Source organism: Calliphora vicina, chromosome X (assembly GCF_958450345.1).
Source record: "Calliphora vicina chromosome X, idCalVici1.1, whole genome shotgun sequence".
In the NCBI taxonomy this organism is placed as follows: domain Eukaryota; kingdom Metazoa; phylum Arthropoda; class Insecta; order Diptera; family Calliphoridae; genus Calliphora; species Calliphora vicina.
The window spans coordinates 809695-822521 of NC_088785.1; the positions used below are offsets into that span (position 1 = coordinate 809695).

Genomic DNA, 12827 nt, shown 5'->3' on the forward strand with positions numbered 1-12827 from the left:
AATACAATTTATTGTATATCCATACATTGCATAAAAATTAAACTCACAATTATAGTTGTACTTGTATACAAGTTAAAAAAAATTGTTCTTTCTAAAAGAACTAAGATATTCGCAACAAACTTTGTGGTATGTTTTAAAATTAAAAAAAATATTATTGAAGGAATTGATATATGCCAATTTGGTTTGGTGTATTTTTGATTTCTTTCAATAAACAAATTTATGAATTGCTATTTAAACAAAAATAAATATATCACTCTAAGCGGTGGATCACTTGGCTCATGGGTCGATGAAGAACGCAGCAAACTGTGCGTCATCGTGTGAACTGCAGGACACATGAACATCGACATTTTGAACGCATATCGCAGTCCATGCTGTAAGGTACTTTAATTTATAATTAGAGTGCTGCTTGGACTACATATGGTTGAGGGTTGTAAGACTATGCTAAATAAGTTGCTTTAAAAATCTTTTATATATTTAATATGTAAAATTTTTTAAAAGCACATGTTGTATTACTGGATATTCTACTATATTCATAATACTAAAAGTTAAAGATACAAAACCTCTAACGAATAAAATCAGAGTATTTAATATTATATATTTTATATTCATTTTTTTATTGAGGAAGGTCTAGCATAAAATATTTTTTTATGAAACTAGGATTGCCTCTCTATTAAAAAGAATTTTTTATTTAAACAGAAAATAAAAGAAATGATTTCTATTTGTGGTTTTGATATTTTATGATTTAAAAAATTTTTTTATTACAACCTCAACTCATATGGGATTACCCCCTGAATTTAAGCATATTAATGAGGGGAGGAAAAGAAACTAACAAGGATTTTCTTAGTAGCGGCGAGCGAAAAGAAAATAGTTCAGCACTAAGTCACTTTGTCTTTATGGCAAATGTGAGATGCAGTGTATGGAATGTCAAATTTCTAGTATGAGAAATTAACGATTTAAGTCCTTCTTAAATGAGACCATTTACCCAAAGAGGGTGCCAGGCCCGTATAACGTTAATGATTACTAGATGGCATTTCCAAAGAGTCGTGTTGCTTGATAGTGCAGCACTAAGTGGGTGGTAAACTCCATCTAAAACTAAATATAACCATGAGACCGATAGTAAACAAGTACCGTGAGGGAAAGTTGAAAAGAACTCTGAATAGAGAGTTAAATAGTACGTGAAACTGCTTAGAGGTTAAGCCCGATGAACCTGAATATCCGTTATGGAAAATTCATCTTTATGATTTTAATATTTATAATATTATAATAATGGTGTGCATTTTTTCTATAAAGGACATTGTAATCTATTAACATAAATATATTTATCATAAGATCATTTGCTTAAGTTTATTCAAATTATTTTGCTTGCATTTTAATATCGAATAAATGCTTTTGATTTGATAAAGTGTTGATAGATTTATTATATATAGTGCTTAAATATTTATATTTTATAATAGCATATTGATCATTGATCTTTATGTTTATTATATGCACTTATATGATTAACAATGCGAAAGATTCAGGATACCTTCGGGACCCGTCTTGAAACACGGACCAAGGAGTCTAACATATTTGCAAGTTATTGGGAATAAAAACCTAATAGCGTAATTAACATAACTTAATTTAATGGGATTAGTTTTTAGCCTATTTATAGTCTATTAATTCAATCCCGGGGCGTTCTATACAGTTATGTATAATAGTATTTATATTATTTATACCTCTAACTAGAGCGTACCTTGAGCATATATGCTGTGACCCGAAAGATGGTGAACTATACTTGATCAGGTTGAAGTCAGGGGAAACCCTGATGGAAGACCGAAACAGTTCTGACGTGCAAATCGATTGTCAGAATTGAGTATAGGGGCGAAAGACCAATCGAACCATCTAGTAGCTGGTTCCCTCCGAAGTTTCCCTCAGGATAGCTGGTGCATTTAAAAATTATGTAAAATAATCTTATCTGGTAAAGCGAATGATTAGAGGCCTTAGGGTCGAAACGATCTTAACCTATTCTCAAACTTTAAATGGGTAAGAACCTCACTTTTCTTGGTATGAAGGTAGTGGTTGTGATATAATGTGCCCAGTGGGCCACTTTTGGTAAGCAGAACTGGCGCTGTGGGATGAACCAAACGTAATGTTACGGTGCCCAAATTAACAACTCATGCAGATACCATGAAAGGCGTTGGTTGCTTAAAACAGCAGGATGGTGGACATGGAAGTCGTAATCCGCTAAGGAGTGTGTAACAACTCACCTGCCGAAGCAACTAGCCCTTAAAATGGATGGCGCTTAAGTTGTATACCTATACATTACCGCTAAAGTAAATGGGTTATGTTCAATTTCGGTTGGATTATAAACTTTGAAACTTTAGTGAGTAGGAGGGTACAATGGTGAGCATAGAAGTGTTTGGCGTAAGCCTGCATGGAGCTGCCATTGGTACAGATCTTGGTGGTAGTAGCAAATAATCGAATGAGACCTTGGAGGACTGAAGTGGAGAAGGGTTTCGTGTGAACAGTGGTTGATCACGAGTTAGTCGGTCCTAAGTTTAAGGCGAAAGCCGAAAATTTTCAAGATATAATGAAAAGGAAGTAAAATTGCTTAGTAATTAAACACTTGAATAATTTTGAACGAAAGGGGATACGGTTCCAATTCCGTAACCTGTTGAGTATCCGTTTGTTATTAAATATGGGCCTTGTGCTCATCCTGGCAACAGGAACGACCATAAAGAAGCCGTCGAGAGGTATCGGAAGAGTTTTCTTTTCTGTTTTATAGTCGTACTACCATGGAAGTCTTTCGAAGAGAGATATGGTAGATGGACTAGAAGAGCATGACATTTACTGTTGTGTCGATATTTTCTCCTCGGACCTTGAAAATTTATGGTGGGGTCACGCAAACTTCTCAACAGGCCGTACCAATATCCGCAGCTGGTCTCCAAGGTGAAGAGTCTCTAGTCGATAGAATAATGTAGGTAAGGGAAGTCGGCAAATTAGATCCGTAACTTCGGGATAAGGATTGGCTCTCAAGATTGAGATAGTCGGGCTTGATTGGGAAGCAATAACATGGTTTATGTACTCGTTCTGGGTAAATAGAGATTCTCGGATCTTGTTCCCCGGATAGTAGTTACGTAGCCAATTGTGGAACTTTCTTGCTAAAATTTTTAGGGAATTATCGCAAGATATATTCCTTTTAAATTATAACGACTATCAATTAACAATCAATTCAGAACTGGCACGGACTTGGGGAATCCGACTGTCTAATTAAAACAAAGCATTGTGATGGCCCTAGCGGGTGTTGACACAATGTGATTTCTGCCCAGTGATAATAATATAAATAATAATATAAATCGTCGGGGGTCTGCCCGGCGTATCCTTCCGGACGAGGTGTTGGTGAGCGCCTCCAGTACCACCATGAACTTACGAGAGCGAGCAATTAGGGGTTCTAACAATACAATGGGAAGAATGAATGTTTCCTCCATACCTGAAAGTAGTGGTTCAGGGAACGGAGATAATATTTTAATGGATATTCAAGCCACTACATCGATCCCATTGTCTGAACATTTGCAGGACAGGGACAGAAATTCTAACCATGTGACATCAGCCGCCCCTGAGAATCACATTGCTAACCAATCATTGCCTGCCGCCCCAGGTGATCATAGGAACACAGTAGCTCTTAACTGCTTTTGCTGACGACTTGGTCATCTGGGCATCAACCCCACTCGGTCTTCAGAAGTTGCTTGATATAGCCAGTGAGTTCCTTGGCTCTTGTGGACTTAAATTGAACAGCGCCAAATGTCTGTCGGTGTCCATTAAAGGACAACCTAAACAGAAACGTTCGGTGGTTGTACAAAAAGAGTTCTATGTTGAGGGGCGGGCCATAAGAGCACTGAAGAGGACCGAAGATTGGAAATACCTAGGTGTGACTTTCACCGCAGAAGGAAGAACTAAGGTGGATTTGAAGGCGCCCCTTAGAGAGAAGTTAGATCGGCTCACAAGAGCACCCCTAAAACCATAGCAGAGGTTGTTTGCACTTAGATCGGTATTGATACCTCAACTTTATCATGTACTGACCCTCGGGAACGTTATGATTGGTTGCTTAAGGGGTATCGTGTGGAGTTCTCAGTTCGTGTGGAGTTCTCAGTCTCCCATCGGACGCGTCCCAGGTGGCGGATAGGGGGAGCAACTGCCTAGTCTAGTGATACTGTTTTGACAACAGGTCACTAGCCTTGACAAATGCTCAAGCGATGTCAATATCTTAAGATGCATTTTTAACAAATGGTCTGAACTTCTTGACATAGCTAGGTCGGTAAACGGAAATGTGTCAGCCGACTATCATAATACTGTGATGCATTTTATAACAAATGGTCACAGTAGGATGTAATTGGTGTTAGGATACTGTTATTACTGGTGATACATTTTTGACAAATGGTTACCTAGTGCTAACACATTCTCTCTCTCTTCTAGTGTTACTACCCGCGGACCAAAACTGTTCTTTCTCTCTCTACTCTTTCTTTCCCCCCCACTTGTAAGGTCAAGGTGATGGTAGCAGTGCCGAAGACCTGAATGGCTAGTAAGTGGTTAAAGATAACTAGTCGCTAACAGCTCCCCTCCGACGCCAGGGCACGGGTCGGTTGTAATACAGTTTTCGCCTAATCCATGTACGCCGTCCCTGCATGGAGTGTCCATCCCCTTACGCGCTCACTCGTGGGAACAAAAATGAATAACACAATACAAAACAATAACAATAACAAAAAACAAACAGCAAAAGGCCAGCAGGGGAAACCTATGCTGGCTGATTGCAAACAGTCGACTGTCCAACCTTCTGGTGACAGTTTGACTAAAAGCAGCGAGGTAGCCTTGGACTTTAAGCCAAGCACCTCAAAAGCTGCATTAGCCCTCGCTGGTAATATACCAGCAACAGCCCCTGCATTGGACACTGTCGAGAAGACAGTTGTCCCTGCGAAAATGCTACAGGTTGGATCGTCGAACCAGAAGTCGGGTCCAACCACCGTAGCCCCACCCGCCACTACGGCAGAACCGAACGCCCCCATTCGCAAAGAACCATCCAGGAGGGCTTTCGTGCAAAGGCGTGCCGCCATGCGCATTATCGACCGGCTTGGATCCAAGTCGGCCGATGCGCTTAACATCGACGAATTGTCGAAACTAAGTTGGGCTAAGGCTCAACTGGCTGAGCTGGACAGCTCAAACACTCCTCCAAGCGCAGATGCAGCGAACCAAGGCGCATCTGCTGGGCCCAAACGGCAACGCTCAGAGGAGGAGCTGCTCCAACAGCAAAACACACAGCCGAAGACTAAACGTCCGAAGCAAGAGGCTCGTGTGATAAGAAGGCCTTACAGTGAAGTTGCTCGCAATCCACTTGTAAGGGCTATTATCGACAGGAGTGTTGATGACGGAGCTATCTCCCAGGAGAAATGGCTGAAAATCCGTCAGGGTATGCTGGGGGTATACTGGAAGATTCTCAAGGAGAATCCCGGTCCATCCCCGCAAAACGACGATGCTGGCTGGTATCAAGGCCATGTAAAACTGCTAGCGTGTACCAATGACCGCTCAGCTCTACTGCTAAAATTAGCAATTGCGTCCCTAGGGGAATTGTGGCCTGGCGCGAAACTGGACGTGATCCCGGTAAACGAGATACCTCGTAGACCGAGATCAGTCACAGTTATTCCGGCGGAGCCACATGAACCTGAGGAGATTCTGGCATACATTCAGAGCGGTAATCCCGATCTACCAACCCATAACTGGAAGGTGGTTAAGGTTTCCGCTCCTGAAGGTGCGCATAGAAAGGTGGTCGTAGTCCTTAACAAGGAATCCTTGGCGCCACTACGTGAGAGGCAAAGCAAGATTTACTATGGTTTCGATAGTATCAAGCTGCGCATCTACCGTGGTGACGACAAGCTCGACCCCGAAACTTCTGGTGTTAAACTGGAAGCTCCGCAGGATATGGACTGCAAAATTAAACTGGACGACCCCGCAAGCTCTGAGGACAAAATGGAGACCCAATCACACTCCAGTATGGTTGGGGACCTATTCTGCGCTCTGGGTGATGTGGAGGATGAAGATGTTCTTCTGGAATCAGACCCAGAAGACATCGACGTTACGGTCATATATGATCCAGACCATGGTGAAGGCGATCCAAGTGAACCTTCACCACTCTAAGGCAGCTTCGGCTGCCCTGCTCCTCCACATTGCTAAATATGGGGAGGACATTGCGTTGGTCCAGGAGCCGTGGATACACAATGGCGAAATTCGTGGACTCAACGCCAAAAAGTACAAACTTTTGTACATAAGACGCACAGGTAAAATAAGATCTTGCATTTTGGTTAAGAACCATCTTAATATCTTCATTCTTCCTGATTACAGCGATGAAGATACAGTAGCTGCTGCTTGGGAGACAGGTGCAGGTAAGGTGTGGCTGCTCTCGAGCTATATGGCGCACGACCAGGTTGAACCACCACCGAATAACCTGGTATCTAATATGATGCGTGCCGCAAATAGGGCCAGAACTCCTGTAATTATCGGAGCTGATGCAAATGCTCACCACACAATCTGGGGTAGCTCAGATAGAAACGAACGAGGTGAGTACATTTTAGACTTCATATTAGACTCTAATCTGGTAGTTGTCAATCGAGGTTCAGAACCTACTTTTGTGGTAGCAAATAGGCAAGAAGTTCTGGACATTACGCTTGTCAGTGCAAGCCACTCGCAACTCATAAGGAATTGGAAGGTTTCAGATGATTGCTCTCTGTCTGATCACATGTATCTGACATTCTTAATAGAATTGGAAGTTGAGAAGGAAAAGCCTTTTCTAAATAGGAGGAAAACCAATTGGGATGATCACAGGCGGATCCTTGATGGTTTACTTCCCTCACCCCCTCTCATAGGTGACACTAGGGACATTGAAAGCGCTGTGGAAAAGCTCACACTTTCTCTCAGTGAGGCCACAAGACGTACATGCACTCCCTCTGCTCGCAGAGGAAAGGTAAGACCTCCATGGTGGTCTTTAGACATAGCGAACACTAGGCGTAATTGTCGTAAACTATTCAACGAGGCGAAAAGATCAGGCAACTGGTCAATGTATAAGTCTATGTTGAACAAATTTAAGAATATGGTCAGGAGCGCGAAACGTAAGTCCTGGAGGAATTTCTGCAGCGGCGTCGAAAGTTCCTCTGAGACAAATCGTCTGCGCAAGATCTTATCGAAAACACCAACTGTTCAAGGTTATATTCAGAAACAGGATGGTAGGTGGACTACTGATGGACGTGAGACACTAGAAGTACTCATGGACACTCATTTTCCGGGGAACTTGCCTCCGGATATTGCTAGTGCATCCCAACCGAACAATCGGACAACTTCGTCAATTATACTTGACGAACATTTGATAAAATGGGCCATACGGAGTTTTGACTCTTACAAGTCTCCGGGCCCAGATGGTATAATACCCGCTGATCTACAGAATAATATAGATCTAGTCACTCCTTGGCTGATAACTATCTATCATGCCTGTCTTGCATGGTCCTACATACCAAAACGGTGGACCGAATGCACTGTGACATTCATTCCGAAAGGGGGGAAAGCGTCACACACCAAAGCAAAAGATTTCAGACCGATAAGTCTATCATCATTCTTGCTGAAAACCCTTGAAAGAATCATCGACATCCACATACGAGTGTCTTTGAAACAAGGATCAGTATCTCCCTCTCAACACGCCTACATGAAAGGCAAATCCGTTGAGACAGCACTTCACTCCTTAGTGGGATATATTGAGAAATCCCTTGAATTTGGTAATTTCTCGTTAGTGGCCTTTCTGGATATAGAAGGAGCCTTCAATAACGTAGAATCTGCAACTATCGTTTCAGCTCTACAGGATCTTGGTTTAGACCAATCAACTGTAAGGTTCATCACAAACCTTCTACGATACAGGATCATTCGCTCCGAAAAGGGAACGGCAGTGATCACGAGAATGGCCACTAGGGGTACACCTCAGGGAGGTGTCTTATCGCCACTTCTGTGGAATTTGGCCATAAATTGTCTGCTCAGGAAATTGGATCTCTTAGGCTATAAAACTGTCGCCTACGCGGATGACGTCGCGGTGGCAGTTTCTGGGATCCACTTGGACACGATATCACAACGCCTGGAACATGCACTCAGTATACTGAGTCGGTGGAGTACGGACAGTGGATTGAGTGTAAACCCAGGCAAAACTGAACTTGTACTGTTCACAAGGAGGTACAAGATTCCTCATTTCTCGCTTCCCCGATTAAATGGTGTTGAACTAACACTATCGGACAGTGCGAAATACTTAGGAGTTATTCTGGATAGTAAACTATCCTGGAAACCCAATACCCTTTCAAGGACGTCAAAAGCCTTGACGGCTATGTATGTCTGTAAGAGGGCGATAGGTACGCAATGGGGTATTAGACCCCAGTTTGTCAACTGGCTATGTGATGCGGTCATTAAGCCGACACTATTTTATGGAGTTTCTGTCTGGTGGAAGGCACTAGACAGTGGCTCGACGTGTATGCTATTCGAGAGAGTGTTAAGGAGAATGGCAATCCTGATAACAGGAGCTTTAAGAACGACCGCAACAAAGTCGCTCTTTACTATATTGAACTGGATCCCTGTGGATCTTATGGCAAGAAAAATGGCATTTACTTCTGCCTTTAGGCTAAACGCGATTGGTGCGTGGAAACACGCTCCATATGGTCACGCCAGCATAATAGGTAGTATTCAGACTCTTCCGGAGAATATCGATTACTGCATTTCTAGGCCCTTCTTAGCGAGGAATTTCGATTTCTCAATTCCGTGTGGTACGGAAGCAATGAACGGGCCCTTACATGACACAATGGGTCTCTCAGTCTATACGGACGGTTCTGTGAAGGGAGATCGAGTTGACGTAGGTGTCTATATTCGGGAACTTGATATTAGGTTATCTTTCAGACTTCCGAATGAATGTAGCATTATTCAGGCTGAATTATCGGCCATCAAAAGGGCGGCTAACTGGCTTAGTTATAACAAGATATCTGACAGGGATATTTGTATATATACTGACAGTCAGGCAGCTATAAAATCCCTGACAGGTGTATACACAACATCTAACTTAGTCCAGGAATGCCGGGCATCCTTAAACAGGATGGCGAGACATTCAATAGTCGTACTCAAGTGGGTACGGGGACACGGGGATATTACTATTACGGGCAACTGTGTTGCCGATGATCTGGCGAGAAAAGGCGCCATGTTACCTGACGGAGACATAGATTTCCTATGTGGGATTCCGTTATCCAAATGCAAGCTACAAATTAGTAACTTCTACTATGAGCTCGCTCAGGCAAGATGGGACTGTGAACCCACATGCACTATGACCAGGACGATATGGCCCCGACTAAATCGGGGACGGACAATTCATCTTCTTGGCTTTACACGCTCACAATTGAGTGGTGTAGTGGCGGTCATAACTGGACACTGCACCTTTGGTAACCACGCTAGGAGACTTGGTTTGCCGTACCACGACTTCTGCAGAAGTTGTCAAAATGAGGAGGAGGATGAAACTATTTTTCATCTTCTTTGTCATTGTCCGGCATTAGGAGATCTACGCCTAAGGTTTCTGGGGCATCGTTCCCTTGATAGTCTCTCTGAGCTCTCGAATATGAGGCTTGAGGGCATTAGTGCCTTTATAGGTAGAAGTAATTGGTTGAAAAGACCAGACACGGGGATCACTTTAGAGTGACCCAATGATCGCCGACTCATTGGCACGTAAATTCTCCAAGATCTCCTTCCTCCTCCCTCTCTTTTTCTTCTTACATCTCCTCCTTAACTTCTTCAATCTTTTTCTTCTCCCTTTTCACTTATATCTGTCCCTCTTTCTTCTTCTTTCTTCTACTTTCAGGTAACACAAAAGGACCATTGATGGACCCATGTGAGCTGCTCTTTCTATCTTCCTTATTTCGTGGCTGCCTGGAAAACCTAACCTAACCTAAGGGGTATCGATAGGACAATTAGGGCCTTCTTACGCAAATGGCTTAGCTTGCCAGATGATGTTCCAATCGCGTACTTCCATGCTTCTGTGGAGGATGGCGGTCTGGGCATTGTTGCGCTTAGGTGGCAAGCACCGCTGTTGAGACTTAAGCGTCTACAGGAATTACAATTACCACTCCCGAGTGGGATTGTTTCTGTGGATACTTTCGTAGCTTCAGAGGTCGCCAAAGTTGAAAGACGTTTAGATACAGGAGAAGTTAGGATCCTAAGCAAGGGGGATTTAAAAGCTTTCTGGGCTGATCGCTTGTACAAATCTTTTGATGGGCGTGGTTTACTACATAGTAGTGATCACAAACAAGCCCAACGTTGGATAAGGGAACCGACTAGACTTTTGTCTGGAAGGGACTATATCAATTGTATAAACTTGCGTATCAATGCGCTCCCTACACATTCAAGATGTACCCGTGGGAGGACATCAGATCGAAAGTGCCGTGCAGGATGTGATGCTCAGGAAACTTTGAATCATATAGTTCAGGGATGTTTTAGAACGAAAAGGGATAGGACAAATAGACATGATAGCGTAGTTAAATTTATGGGAAGGAGTCTGAGGGCTAAAGGACTTCAGGTAGTAGTAGAAGATCAATTGCAATCGACCTCTGGGATCAGGAAACCTGACATTGTGGCTTTAAAGGGGGAAAAGATCTATGTGCTAGACGCACAGGTCGTTACAGATGGTCGTGATTTGTCTAATATGCACAAGGAAAAGACAGACAAATACAATACACAGGGCGTTATTAGGGCACTGACAGAAAAATGCGGACGCAACCAGGTGCAATTTTGCGCAATAACACTTAATTGGAGAGGAGTTTGGTCTAGGGATTCAGTGAATAGGTTAGTTGAGTGGGGGTTGTTAGGGAAGAGGGAAACCGCTTTAATTAGTACTAGAGTTATGATAGGAGGTATTATATCGCACAGAAGGTTCATGGGGTCTCGCAGCAATAGATCGGGTATCGGTTAGGTTAGCATACCGTTTCACCATTTTTTTTTTTGACTCCTGTAGGCATCTCTTATGAGGTGTCTCCAGGAATTTTTGTTTTATTTTGACTAAGTTAAAGTAAATTACGTGCAGCCTGCGGGATCGGGCTTAATTTAGGACAGCTCTACCTAGTCCGGACTAGGTTAGTACGGACACCGCCTCTCGTTTCCGTCGAGGCAAGGTCACTCCTTGATCGGGGAGGAGTGGGTGTGAGTTTGGTGGGTTCGATCGTAAAAAAAAAAATATCCAAATGCCTCGTCATCTAATTAGTGACGCGCATGAATGGATTAACGAGATTCCTACTGTCCCTATCTACTCACTTGTGCGTTGTACGTTGAGCTGATTAGACGTGTTTTTATAAGCGGATTTTCGGTACGTAATTTCAAAGTGTAGTAGTGCGAATATTAAAAAGAGCGATAGTGAATTTTAAAGCTTGGACTCAATAGATTCGGGAGAAAGTGGTATTTTGTGAATCGGTTGGCGGATGCCTAAGATATAGGCAGATTAAAAATCGGTTGACGAAGAATCAAACGTGTGTATTATTATACATAGTGTGTGTGTGTGTAATAGAAAAGTTGAGACTCCGCTGCCAAAAGTTGAGACTCCGCTGACAAGGTGTCTCAAGGCCAAACTCCGGCTGCTGTTTTGGTGGTGCCATACGTGTGGGTGAGTGAGTTGGTGTTGTCACTAGGTTGGTGTGTGACTCCACTAAGTGGTTTGGTGACTCGGATAGGTTCGTGTCTTGGCTAAGTACTCCCGGTTTTGGGTTGGTCATTTCCGGTTTGTGTCTTGGCTTGTGTACAGGCCGTACCAATATCCGCAGCTGGTCTCCAAGGTGAAGAGTCTCTAGTCGATAGAATAATGTAGGTAAGGGAAGTCGGCAAATTAGATCCGTAACTTCTGGATAAGGATTGGCTCTGAAGATTGAGATAGTCGGGCTTGATTGGGAAGCAATAACATGGTTTATGTACTCGTTCTGGGTAAATAGAGATTCTCGGATCTTGTTCCCCGGATAGTAGTTACGTAGCCAATTGTGGAACTTTCTTGCTAAAATTTTTAGGGAATTATCGCAAGATATATTCCTTTTAAATTATAACGACTATCAATTAACAATCAATTCAGAACTGGCACGGACTTGGGGAATCCGACTGTCTAATTAAAACAAAGCATTGTGATGGCCCTAGCGGGTGTTGACACAATGTGATTTCTGCCCAGTGCTCTGAATGTCAAAGTGAAGAAATTCAAGTAAGCGCGGGTAAACGGCGGGAGTAACTATGACTCTCCAATAGAAATATTGGAACGCATTTTTAACCTGTTTATGTGGTGTGGTAAGGTACCAAGACGCTTCCGTGAGGCCAAGACTATTTTTCTCCCAAAGAAGCAAAAGCCCCTGCTTCCGGAGGATTATAGGCCAATCACTCTCACGTCGATTCTTCTTCGGTGGTTTCATTCCATCCTGGCAAAGAGAATATCTCGGTGTATCAAGTTTGAACGCAGTCAAAAAGGATTCATGCCTACTGATGGGTGTGCTGATAATACGACCTTGATAGATCATCTTCTCAGGGAGCATCATCAAAATTATGCTTCCTGCCATATTGCGGTCCTTGATGTCAGCAAAGCCTTTGATTCTGTGTCTCATAATACAATATATGGGACTCTTGAATCGTACGGCCAACCACAGGAGTTGGTCGACTATATTAGACATATATATTCCACATCGCGCATCAGATTCTCTGGCGATTCATGGGTTTCGGATCAACTGGTTTTACCCGGGAGAGGAGTAAAGCAGGGAGACCCCTTGTCTCTAGTA

At 43.0% G+C, this 12827-nt stretch overlaps 1 protein-coding gene and 1 non-coding gene across 2 annotated transcripts; both read left to right on the top strand.

The window, feature by feature from the left end:
• Positions 1-251: 251 nt before the first annotated feature.
• On the top strand, positions 252-431 carry LOC135962986 (5.8S ribosomal RNA). Its single transcript, XR_010576796.1, has one exon. It is a non-coding gene; the product is annotated as a 5.8S ribosomal RNA (ribosomal RNA).
• A 3698-nt stretch (positions 432-4129) lies between these two features.
• LOC135962812 (uncharacterized) lies at positions 4130-6578 on the top strand. Its single transcript, XM_065514703.1, has 2 exons — positions 4130-6305; positions 6370-6578. Exon 1 carries the CDS (start codon positions 4645-4647, stop codon positions 6163-6165), a length of 1521 nt encoding a protein of 506 aa, XP_065370775.1. The 5' UTR covers positions 4130-4644; the 3' UTR covers positions 6166-6305; positions 6370-6578.
• Positions 6579-12827: the final 6249 nt, after the last annotated feature.